The 12,962-nt window shown below is 40.4% G+C and overlaps 1 protein-coding gene across 1 annotated transcript; it reads left to right on the forward strand.

Moving 5' to 3' along the window:
- Positions 1-1,469: 1,469 nt before the first annotated feature.
- LOC147639027 (microbial Terpene synthase-like protein 13) lies at positions 1,470-2,722 on the forward strand. The gene has a single exon (XM_086793272.1). It carries the CDS (start codon positions 1,562-1,564, stop codon positions 2,720-2,722), a length of 1,161 nt encoding a protein of 386 aa, XP_086649398.1. The 5' UTR covers positions 1,470-1,561.
- The last annotated feature ends 10,240 nt before the right edge of the window (positions 2,723-12,962 follow it).

The raw sequence follows: 12,962 nt of genomic DNA on the forward strand, positions 1-12,962 counted from the left end.
TTTTCACAAAGGCTCTGCCTCGTGAGAAGTTCGAAGCTTTTCGCAAAGCTTTGGGCTTACTCCCTTTTGTGGATTCGTCCACATAGCTAGACACTTCCCTATACATGAGTGCTAGCTCTTGTTCACCGCATCACTCCAGGGGGGATTTGTTACCATATTATAGTAGTGATGTGTGTGAACACACTTAGGACCGCCGGGGCACTTTTTCCCTCACTAGGAGGTTTTTTCTCCCGTGCATTGTATATACGCCCATTATCTTCTAGGGCTTGTAATCTTTCATTTTTGGCACTCATAATACACTACTGTGTTGTGCTCAAGCTTCCTCATCTTCTTGAAGTTGTGTGTGCATTCCTGCAACCCTAATTCCAACATCGACGTACTTTGAAGTGACCGGTTTGTCTCTAAATTCAAGAAAGCCATAGTAGATGGAGACGAATTTGTTCCACTCTCTGCTGAAATATGTAGGTATGTAGGGATCACTGAAGAGAAAGCATGTTTTGTGTAGTGCTTCATGTCCTTGATTTTCAATTTCGAATGTATTTACCTCATGCTTGGTTTTCACCAAGAAGCATATAATGCTCCATGGCCATGATTTTCAAACTCACATGTAATTACCTCATGTTTGGTTTTCAGCGATATAAATATTTTTTTTGGGTGCATGTCTATTTTCTTGGTTCTATCAATAAAATTTCCCTCGTTTTTCGGTCATTTTTTGGTATAGTTTTTAACCTTATAAATTGTAATGTTCAAAACAAAAAATTTAGTTTTTTTACCTTACATTCTAAGATTTTTAAACCTTACAAATTATAATGTAAAAACGAATATACACAACCAATAAAAAGCCTTTCACGTGCAAGAAAATGAAAGGCTTTCACCTTTCATTTTGTTGCGTGTGAAAGTCACAAATTTTTATCGCGTGAAAGTCTTTGTTTTTTCTTCCCTCAACGTACTTTGAAGTGACCGGTTTGTCTCTTTGTCTTTTGTGGTCGTGGATGTCTTCTCTATGCACGACTAAATACACGTGTCGTAATTGGTCGGTGTTGTGGGACTGGGGAGTGTGGTATCTCGCCTATAAATTTGAGGAGGTGTGTGTGTTTCTACACTTCCGAGTCCCGACACATTGTGCGCCACCTTCCAGAAGACTAGAAAAACGAATATACACCAACAAAAGAAAGCCTTTCACTTGTAAGAAAACGAAAGGCTTTGCTTTCACCTGCAAGAAAACGAAAGGCCTTTCATTTTCTTGGGTGTGAAAGTCACAGATTTTTATCGCGTGAGAGTCTTTGTTTTTTCTCCCCTCTACTTTGAACTGACCGGTTTGTCTCTTGTGGTCGTGGATGTCTTCTCTTTTCCACGACTAAACACACGTCTCGTAATTGGTCGGCGTTGTGGGACTCGGGAGTGTGGTATCTCGCCTATAAATTTGAGGAGGTGTCGGAACAGAGAATCCAGAAGCCAATGAATAGTTACTAGAGTGTGTGTGTTTCTACGTCCCGACACATTGTGCGCCACCTTCCAGGAGACTAGAGTGTCTGTGTGTGTGTGAGACAGAGAGAGAGAGATGGAGTCGACATCTGCGCCAAGCGTCAAGCTCTCTTGTGACGCCGTGCCCCCTGCTGCTGCATCCGCCGCCAGTAGCTCACCTAGCTTGCGCGTGCCTGGTAATCATGAGCTCAGCTTCCGCATGCCGTCTCTGCGCTGCTCGTTCCCCTCACTGTTGCACCCAGAATACGAGGTGGTGAGGGAGCAGTGCGAGGGGTGGGTCCTTGGCGTGGCGCTGCCGCCCTCCGCCGCCGCCCGCCAGTTCGTGGTGGATTGCGTGCTGCCCCGTTTGCTCTGTCGAACCATACCCAAGGGCAGGCTAACACGCCTCATCCAGGTCACCAAGATTATCTCCTGGCTCTTTATCTCCGACACGGACGACGACCACCCCGATGCCCTGGGCTCCGACTACGCCGCCAGCGCACAGCGAGCGGACCTCGTGTTGGCGATCCTGCGCAAGGGTGATAATCATGAAGAGGATAAGCAACGGTTCGACCTTTCCCCATTGGCGGCTTGCAAGGCCATGAGCAAAAATAGAGCCGGGCTCGAGGCACTGGCCAAGGTGTGGGCGGAGGCGTGCAAGGACATGCCGGCTGGCCTCCGTGCCCGATTCACCGCCACCATGGCCGACTATTTCAACGGCGTCAAGGCGCAGGCAGCCTTCCGCAGCGTGCAACGCCTTCCGGACGTGGACGCCTACATGGACATCCGCCGCCAGGCCTCCTTTATCCTCCCTGCGTTCACCCTCGTGGAATATGCGCTCGAAATCGAGCTCGATGAGGCCACCTACGCCCACCCTCTTATTGGGCAGCTCCGCAACGCTGCCATGGACTACATGTGCCTTTGCAACGACCTTCTCTCATGTCGCGTCGAGATAGCGGTGGGCGACTACTTCAATCTCCCCTCCATCGTGTACAACACTGCCGACACAGCGTGCGCCACCTTCCAGGAGGCTGTCGACCGCGTCGTCCAAATGACAGAGGACCTGGATGCCCGTTGTGTTGATCTCTTCTCTATCATTCAGAACAGCCCCGCTCCCGCCCTCCAGCAACACTGTGTGCGCACCTACCTAGACGCCCTGTCCTCTTGCATTTCCGGAACCCTCGCCTGGTCTCTTGAGACGGCCCGCTACCGCCAGTCTTACACCCGTGAAGGTTTCGTCGTCGACCCAGCCACCTAATATCACTGCTATAATATCACCGAATATCGCTACCCATACCTATTGTCTTCTGTTACCACATATCAATGTGCTACCGCCACATCTAGTTACGTCATTGCACTATATCAGTACATAACCAATTACTATGAATAGTCCAATACTTTATTGGATAAAATTAGGGTTCTGGTTTCAAGTGAAAAGTTTTAATACGTCTTCCTTTTTTAAAAGTAAAAAGTACGGGGGGACTTTACATTGCGTCTTGCATGATTGTCATGTCCCATGTCTACATCTCATCATCCAAATAAGGAAGCGATCCCAAACTACGTTGGTGCAATTAGGAACACTCTAGATTCATTAGCTTCGATGAACATATGTTGCAACTCGCTTTGCTCAAGTCATTATATGTTTAGGTACAATTGTTTGGAGTCATGATATTTTTCTTGTGTGTAGAGTAAGCTTAAAAAAGTGTGGGTGGGAGATGACATTCCGTTCCCTTCTATATAATGCATTATATTGTGCTCGATTGAGCTTTTTCTTATATTTTAGAGCTAGGCCTTAAGTCTCATGCGCTTAATTTGAGTCGTGCAACTAGCTCCCATTTTGTAATGTTCTTAATTGTAGATGATCACTTGAATTGGTTGAGAATTAATCAAGGCTACAAAAGGGTACTCTTGAAATGATAAAGGCCATTATGATATAATTAAATCTATAATCATAATCTATAAGCTCATGCTAGTAATTATGCTAAAACTTACTAAGCTCGTTTTGCAACACGTTATGGGCAACACCACAATCTTCATGCTTGTCTCCCATGCTTATACTTGAATCTTCATGTATAAGATTACATTGTCTCACGTTGTGCGCATCAATCATTATTACAATTGGTTGAAGATGATGTTAATTATGAGAGGGTGTATTGCTATATAATTATATGGATGTTGGTTAATTGTGAGAGGGTGTACTGCTTGAAAATGTTGGTTCAATGTGAGAGAATGTACTCCAGTGTTGATTGAAAATCGCAAGAAGGGATGAAAGAAGTAGGCATTAATGCCACTTAGGGATGGAGTTGTTATAACTTCGTGCGATCTAATATAACATAAGCTGCTAATATCATTCTCAACATTATAGAGGAATGGCCATCCCACTAGCACTGGTTTGATCCTTGTTTCATGTCATCTTGTTCCCATAACTATACAACACCCATCCCTTCCTTCATGCCAACATCCACACAAAACCATGCGTGCACAAATGAGCCTTATGGATTCATAAAACCATATAAAATTGGCTGCAAATTATTTCTAATCAAGTGAAAGATAGTTCTACAGCTCATGTGCTCGATTTTCATGCTCTTAAGAGCTTATGATCTAATTAATACACAAGTTCCTTAATGAACTTTGTTGTTAGTACATAACTAGTACCTACGAGAACTACTTAAAAAAGTAATTCATAGAAGAGTACTTTCAAGTGTACATTCAAGCCTTTAAATCTAAAGACAGAAATGAGGGTAAGATGAGAGAGAGTGAGGGGAAGATGAGAGAGAGAGAGAGAGAGAGAGAGAGAGAGAGAGAGAGGCTCTTTGTAGTAACAAGGGTTCTTTCTAGTTAACAATATACGATGGAGGCCATCTTGGTAGCAAAGACCTACAAGTTACGCCCACATAATATATGCATGATTGTACTGCCTCACTAGATGATTGTAAGTAAAAAGAAGCACAGATGCCCAGATGCCTTTAGGATGCAAAGATTAACAAAACACTTGATTGTATGATTGCATGACTAGGCGTAATAAGAAACATGGATCCTGTGAGGATGCAAAGATTGACAAAGCATCTCATGATTGGATGAATACAAGTAGTAAGAAGCACGGATGCTTTGAGGATTCAAAGATTGATAAATAACCTCATGATTGGATGATTCAACACGTTGAGGATGTAAGTATCTACAAAAAACCATAGTGTGGATTCATCATACAAGGCCTTATAAATGACACAACTCCTCACACACACGCTTGTGAGGCTCACTTTTGTGAGGGTTCATGCTCGTGAGGCTCATGCATGTGAAGGTTCACACCTACGAGGCTCATGCTTTTGAAGGTTCATGTGTTTGAGTCTCATGCTTATGAGGGTTCACGCCCGTGAGACTCACTTTTGTGAGGGTTTATGCTCGTGATGCTTATGCTTGTGAAGGATCATGCCTGTGGGGCTCACTCTTTTGAGTGTTCATGCCTGTGAGAGTTCATGCACGTGAGGCTCACGCTTGTGAAGGTTCATGCTCATGAGGCTCATGCTTGTGAGGGTTCATGCCCCTAAGGCTCACACTTATTGTGACGGTTCATGCCACGAGCCTCATGCTTGTGAGGGTCACACCCCAAGAGCCACACTGAGGAGGCCAGGAGATATGAAGCTCACACAAAACCGGAAGTCAAAGTACAAAGAACTCACAATTCGGCCAAAAGGTAAATACATTCTACATTCTAAATAGTCCCATCAAGCTAGGTAGGACCCTGAGAGATCCACTATCAGGGTCTATTTCTTTTGTTATTCTGAAGTAAATGAGGAAATTCACTATAACAGAAAGAGGGGGTAGCTGCATTTATAGTGTGGCTTTTATAAAGGGAACTGGAATGCACAAACATGACACTACATAAGATTCTTTCACTTCTGCAATAAGACAAAGTGCCACTACAAGAAACTAACACATATGTGCAACAATAACTTGCCCACATACCACTCTAATCAATTAAAACTCCCTGCCAGCGGGTGGGTGAGTCTCATCTACTCCCACACCTAATTTTGGTAGGAGGTTTATAATTGATTCCTCACCAACTAGTGACTTGAAATTTTTGATGGTTGTGTGGTGCATCACATAATTTTCAACTCAACCACATCTCCCACAGATCCTATGAGTGAGTGGGTGAGTCTCATGTGCTCCCACACTCAACATTTTTAAACAAATCTGCAACACTAGATTTCCTTAAATACTCATAAGCTACCACACAACAATTGTTTACCACACCCCACAGAGTACTTAAGCAACAACTCCACTGCAAATCACAAACCTATGTGGTTATTCATGAATTTAAGGGTTTTTTTAAAGAAGGTTCTTTCCCATCACATGTGCATGTCTCCCACAAGAAGAAGTAAGAAAGAATTTGGTTTGTGTTTAGGGACCTTAGTGATGATGAACTCTCATGAGGTGAGAGAAAAAGAGCAAAAAGATAATTAAGCATAATTAAAACCTTGGAAAATTGATTGAAAGAGAAAGAGTCGAGAAAACCTGGTCGTGAGAGTACTTCTCTCCTTCTTGTATTCATTGAAGAGCCACCACCAAGTCTTCCGTGAAGATCTAAATCTTCCGTGAGCCTCTATTCACAACTGCTCACAGCCCTTCTTAATTTTGTTGTCCTCTATCAGTCTCCAACTCACCTAAAAAAGATGGATGACATAGTGTACAACAATGACGACTAATGCACTATAGCTCTGTCAATGTAGATAGAGCTGGGAGAGTACTGTCTAACACATAAAGATATGCAAAAGAAATTTTTTTCATACACAATTCATAATCATTGTAAAAGTTATCTTATATTAAGGCCCTATACTTAGCTTCACATCTCAAAGTGGACATTGTTGGCTACTTCTTGCTGATACATGAATCACCAAGATAAAACAAAAGCCACTACAATAGAATGAGGATTTTGGTAGCAAAAATAGCAGTGCTTTTATAACTAGAAGGGTACGAAGATGTTGGGCCTATATATATCGCTGCTATTTTCACTGAAACGGGTTCGTTGCTTAGCAATGAAACTAGTAGTGCTATTTCGTTGTTGAACTGTGACATTTCACTTTTGAGCAACGAAAGTACTGCATATTAAAATGTTGGGGCAGACTGAGGAGTCTGCACAGGACTCCCTAGTTTGCCCCATCTCTTTTTTTTCTAATATAGATGTTAATCCCATTTTGGATTAACAAGTATGCTCCTCCAATTGAGAAAATTAGCGTCTTGAAAAGGAACTATAAAAGTTGTACATTATGAGATATTGGCCACCCAAGGTCTTAGTTAAGTAAGATTTGGGTGCCCAAGTGTGAATAAGGGCCAAATGTATATAAGGCATTTTCTCATAATGAAAAGACACAATCCCTCTTTGTGCTATTGAGAGCTCTTCTTTGTGTCTTGAGAGAAAGATTGAGAGAGAGCATTCTATAATTTGTGCCTCTTCTATTCTTGTATGATTCATGCTTGTGTGGGAGAGTGAGAGAGAGTAATTGCCTTATGTGGTGACGGTGTGAGCGACTCTATGGTGATAGCTTGGAGGTGGATCTTGGAGGTTTGGAGATTAACAAGTGAGCTTGGAGGCCTCAAGGGACTCAAGTTTGAAGCATTGGTAAGTGCCCTATGATAGTTGTGTTCTATTGCTCTTCCTTTAGGTGAATGCATTGAGTTCCCTCTTGGAGATGTGGTAGAGCCCACAACATTTTTGGCACCACTGTGGGGGAAACACCTTTGGTTCTTTCTTCCTCTTGGAGTTTCAGATCCCTTGCATAAGATTCATGATTGTCTTTGATTTTGGTAGTGCATTGTGTAGGAAATGAATGGATAAGATTTGCGCGAAAGTAAAAAATCGTGAGAAATTGGTTGTATTTGTTGTATATGTGTGTGGTGGAGTGGTCTTACAATAGAGCGTCACTGTTTTTTCTAGTTTATTTTGATATTTGCATCACTGGAATCATCAACGTGAATGAGAAGGTTGGTGTTTTGTTTTTCTTCTTTTCAAAAATTCACAAAAATTAAAAAAAATAAGGAGCCATTGATTGTGCCTTGAACTTGTATTCCACTCCTTAGACGTGGCACAATCATTTTGGGAACTGCTGGATAAGTATTTTGCACATAGAATCACATTAGTTGACATGGGAAGTGGACTTAAACAAGGGGACAAATAGCTAATACAATATGTGGAGCAAAACTTTCCACTATTAGGAGAAAAGCTGCCCAAAAGTATGTGGATGTGTTATGGGTTGCCTCACCTCCAAGAGAGAACTCTACACATTCATCTAATGGATAAGCAATAAAACACAACCGTCGTGGGGGGTGCTTACCAATGCTTGCATCATCTCGAGACCCTTGAGGCGTCCAAGCTCGCTTTGTAAAGCTCCAAACTCCAAGCTCCACCGCAACTCTGTCACCGTGGAGTCACTCACACCATCACATAGACCAATCACACTCTCTCTCACTCTCTCATACAAGCATAAAGACAGAAGAATGAAAGATGCACAATGCTAGAATGCTCTCACTCCTCACTCTCTCACAAGCACAAGGAGAGAGCTCTCAATTGCACAAAGGGGATTGTGTCCTTTTCATTATGAGAAAATGCATTATATACAATTGGCCCTTATTCGCACTTGGGTGCCCAAAACTTACTAACTAGGCCTTGAGTGGCCAATATCTCATAATGTACAACCTTATAGTTCCTTTACATGACACTTATTAATGTCCTCAATTGAGGATCATGTTGTTAATCCGAATGGGATTAACATTTTTCCCTTCCTGATGTAGGTTTTGTCCTCAGAAAACTTATTACCGAGGTCGGAAGACCTGGTCACCAAATTCATGTCGGTAGAAGTTGGGTCTGGACTGGAGTTTTCGGAGTGTTCGATGGAATGCCAAGTGGAACTTCCCGAAGCCGGTGTCGATCATGTCTTCAAATGTCAGATGCAAATAAGCTAGAAAACATCTTAAAAGCGATGGTAATACAACATCCCTCTGTTTGAAGACCCTTTGTTCATGTCGAACTATAGATGCTGTGCCAATAACTTCATGAACCTAACACTGGCCACAATTGCAAGGTTATGTATTTTGTGCCAAGCCTTGATCGAGGCCAGTAGTTGCTGTCTTTGTTCTTAAATCATCTCAAATGTTGTTGGATTGAGAATATAGGAAAGTTGTAATAGACATGAGAATCCCTGTTTTTGGCATCCTTGAGCTCCAGCGGTGTCCACCTTCTCTTGATAGGCATGTATAGTCGATCCAAGCACATTGTTGGCTGTGCACTCATGTAAACTCTGCTGTATTCAGGCACTGTAAAAATTATTGTCTCCATGTAGGTTGGACTCCAAAATCTCGCAATTGTGGTGCTTCTTTATTTGTGTGAATGGTGGTGTATCCACTTCTGGCGCACAAGATGTCGCTTCCTTCATTTTCTGTAACAATAGCTGATCATGAATGTGACTACGTGAATTTCCAGCAAGTCAAAGAGATGAGGGTTTGCTAGCTTTGTGTGTTTTGCAACATTGGCCTACAAAGTTCCTTCCCCTGCCGCCCTAACGGAAGTAGTTCTTCTAATTCTAGAGGTGTGGCACGAAGAGGATATAGCACATAGTGTTGTGTTGTGGGTGTGACTACCGAATAAAGTTCTAGTAGAATCTGGCGGGTGCAATCGAAAGGACTAATCTGCATCAGCACTTTGAACATGAGTGTCAGATGTAATAGTGGATTGCCTTGTTGGATAAACTCCTCATATTCGGCAGCTTTCAAGGAATCCAAAACATTTTGTTCAGTATAAGGCACAACATTATCAAGTGGAGGCAGATTACGTACCTCTTCAGGTTGTCGTGGTGGAGATGGGATAGGTGCCAATACCTTCTCGGGTGCGAGAGTGTTAGTGGAAAAATCTAATTTTGGTGGAGAGAAGGAAGAGTAGATACATTTAGCTTGGGAAGAGGTAGTAGGTGGTGCGCTAGGATAAGGATTAGGTAGCCTACTGGCGATATTAGAATATACATGGTAAGTGTTCTTGAAAAATGAAGATGGACCCTCATCTTTGCCTTTGTAAGATTCCTCCTCAGCCTCTCAAAATGTCCAGCATATTCCCCTGTAATCAATTCCCTCTTCAGAAATATAAGAGATCTTGTCTCTGCCTGTTTTGGCATAGAGAGAGAAAATATTCTAGAGAGAGAATATTCAGATTTTGAATATTTTTGGATAGAAAAATATCTCATCTTATTAAAATGAATTCCCCTGAAACAGAAATTTAGAAAGAATTTTTCAATGTGCAATTGGAATTAATTGGAAATGGGTGTAAAGGACCTTAGCCTAAGAGTCTAGATTTTCAAAAAATTTAGATTATGGTCCAATTAAGGTTCCTTTGGACCAATAGCATCAATCCATGTGTAGGGAGGAGATAAATCCAATTTGTAAAAGAAGATACCCAAAAATGAGTAAATGCTCACATAAGGTGAAGAGTTGACTATGTACAAGGTTTATTAGTAAGAAACTATGAGTAATATAAAAAATATGAGATATTTTGGGTATCCAAAAATGAGTAAATGCTCACATAAGATGAAGAGTTGAAAATGTACAAGGCTTATTAGTAAAAAACTATGAGCAATATTAAAAATATGAGATATTTTAGGTATAATAATTCCATTTTGACACATATGTAAGGAAGGGGAGTCCATTAAAGGAGGTGCATATTTCACATGCTTGAATGAGTTTTAAACTCAAAATTAATGTGATATTTTTATCTCTCCTCTCTCTTGAATCAAACCAAATCAAAATGGAACCAAATCGAATCAAAAAGGAACCAAACTAGATCCAAATCTAGTCCAAATTCAACCAAACTGAATTTGGAAAATTCTAGAATTCAGTTAGCTTTGGTTAGAGCTTTCCTCTCCTATAAATAGAACATGCGTCCTTTGAAAAAAATAGAAGAATTTTACTATATTAGAGTTATGCTGAAATAATGCTAATTTCTACTATTCTCTAAAATTCTCTCCAAATTGAAGAAATTGGAGCTTCCCTCTTTCTCCAATCTCCATTGGTGGCTCCATCAACATACTTAACCAATTGATTGGTTGGGGGCCTCTACCGTGAACAAAGAATCAAGCAAATTGTAAGGTAAATGGTGAATTTTGATCTTTTCTATAATTTCTCGTCAAATATTCTTTACGTCTCAAAAAGTATTAACATTGCTATTTTGGTGATGTTCATTTTTTATTATCAAGGCAATTGCTCTCAAACATACCTTTTATTATTCACACATTTTTTATCTTCATGGCACTCTCTCCATGGGTGAATATTGCTATTATTAATGGTTATTCTTGTGGTCATTGCTCTATTCCTATTTTTCAAGGCCATGGTTTTCCTAGCTGGGAGGCAAAGATGACTTTGATTCGTGAAGGTGATGATCTTTCTAACAATGTATATGGTTATTCTCCATGTCCTCATCGACCTATTGACGTTGTTAGTTCACTTATTACTGGCAAATATTTTCATCTGAGTCAACAAAGAAAGATAAGGCTGTGGTATATTTTGTCTACTCTTCATGATTCTCTTATGTTGGATGTATTTAATCTTCCCACTTCTAACAATATTTGGAAATATATTTCTACTTCTAAGAAGAAATCTATCACCAAAACTCTTCACTTGCGTAATATGATGGACGAGTTGGATTACAAAGTTTCTACCCCCATATTGAATCATTCAAAGAAATTATTAATCAACTTGCTAGTACTAGTGCTCCTATTGCACAACCTCAACTTGTTGCCGAGCTCCTTCACACTATCAAAGATAAAAAATATGATAATATTATCACGATTCTTTGTAACAAAGATGGTATTGATTTTCCTTGCATATCTCTTATTAAATATTCACAGCATCATGAATGACATATAGAGCCCTCTGTAGATGCTCTTCTTACACGTCATTGAGATTCTTGTGAGGCTACTCTTCTTACCTCCAAAAAGTGCCCCTTTTCACCTTTCCTCATGGTGTGAATCACTTTTCTAGTGGAGGATGCTCTAATCGACAATATGTTTCTAACAGGTATTGCAATTATTGTCACAAAAAGGAACATTACGAATCTGATTGTTTTGGCAGATTACATGATATGAAGAACATGAGATCTCTTACTCGAGTAAGAGACCAACCACAAGTCTACCTATGTGATGTACATATTGTGGTTGAACAAATCATACCACTTCTCAATGTCTAAAGAAAAAGTATGATGATGAACGTAATCAAGCTTATGATATTGATCACGAGAAGGTGAATTGTGTTAACCACCATATTTCATCAGATTAAAGTGCTTCTTGTTTGTGATGGTGCTACATTTACAGTTGATTCTGGTTCCACTACATGACATATCAAGCTCAATGGCTTCATAAATATCATACTTTACCAATCAAGAAGATGGTTTATCTAGCTAATGATACTACATGGTTATGGGTATTGGTGACCTTTCAGTGATCTTTACTTGGGAACACACTCCTTTACTTGAGTTTTGCGAGGTGTTTCTAATCTTCACAACACAATCTTTTATTAGTTTCTCGTTTTTTGGGATCTTGGTTTATTTATTGGTTTTGACCATACTCAATGTTGACTTGAGAAGGATGGACATACGATAGCAAGTGCGTCTCGTCGAGGTAATCTATTTGAGATTTTATTAACAGATGATGTAGCTAATGTTGTAACTTCACCAAGCAATCATGATAGCAAACTCTGGCATTCTCGACTTGCCCATGCTGAATTCTCAAAAATTCATGATTTGTATCTTTTTGAATTAGTGCATGGTCTTCAATTGAAGCCTCACTCAACTCTTGGTGGATGTGAACATTGTGCTTTGGGCAAACATCACCGAAAAACTTTTATATCTTCAACTTCTCATCACTCTCAAGATCTATTAGAGCTTATTTATACTGACATTTGTGGTCCATTCCCTCCATCCTACTCCAAATTGCTATTTCCTTACATTTATTGATGATTTTTATTGATTTGCACACATTTTTGTTTTAACGACATAAATCAGAAGTTCTCAATGTATTTCAACGATACCACGAATATATTGAACTTCAAACTGGTTAGGCTATTAAAACTATATGAAGTGACAATGGTGGAGAATACATATCCAATGATTTTAAAGAATTTTGTGATGTTAATAGCATTCATTTCATGAACTCACTATCCCCTACTCTCCTCAGCAAAATGGAGTTGCTGAGTGTAAAAATTGGATAGTAATCAATGCCATGAGGTGTCTTCTGCCTTCATTTTCTGTAACAATAGCTGATCATGAATGTGACTACATGAATTTCCAGCAAGTCAAAGAGATGAGGGTTTGCTAGCTTTGTGTGTTTTGCAACATTGGCCTACAAAGTTCCTTCCCCTGCCGCCCTAACGGAAGTAATTCTTCTAATTCTAGAGGTGTGGCACGAAGAGGATATAGCACATAGTGTTGTGTTGTGAGTGTGACTACCGAATAAAGTTCTGGTAGA

This window comes from Cibotium barometz, chromosome 4 (genome assembly GCF_041138505.1).
Source record: "Cibotium barometz isolate CiBa-2024 chromosome 4, ASM4113850v1, whole genome shotgun sequence".
Lineage (NCBI taxonomy): Eukaryota > Viridiplantae > Streptophyta > Polypodiopsida > Cyatheales > Cibotiaceae > Cibotium > Cibotium barometz.

Coding starts and splice junctions, on each gene's coding strand:
- LOC147639027 (XM_086793272.1), top strand. CDS start 1,562: ATGGAGTCGACATCTGCGCCAAGCGTCAAGCTCTCTTGTGACGCCGTG.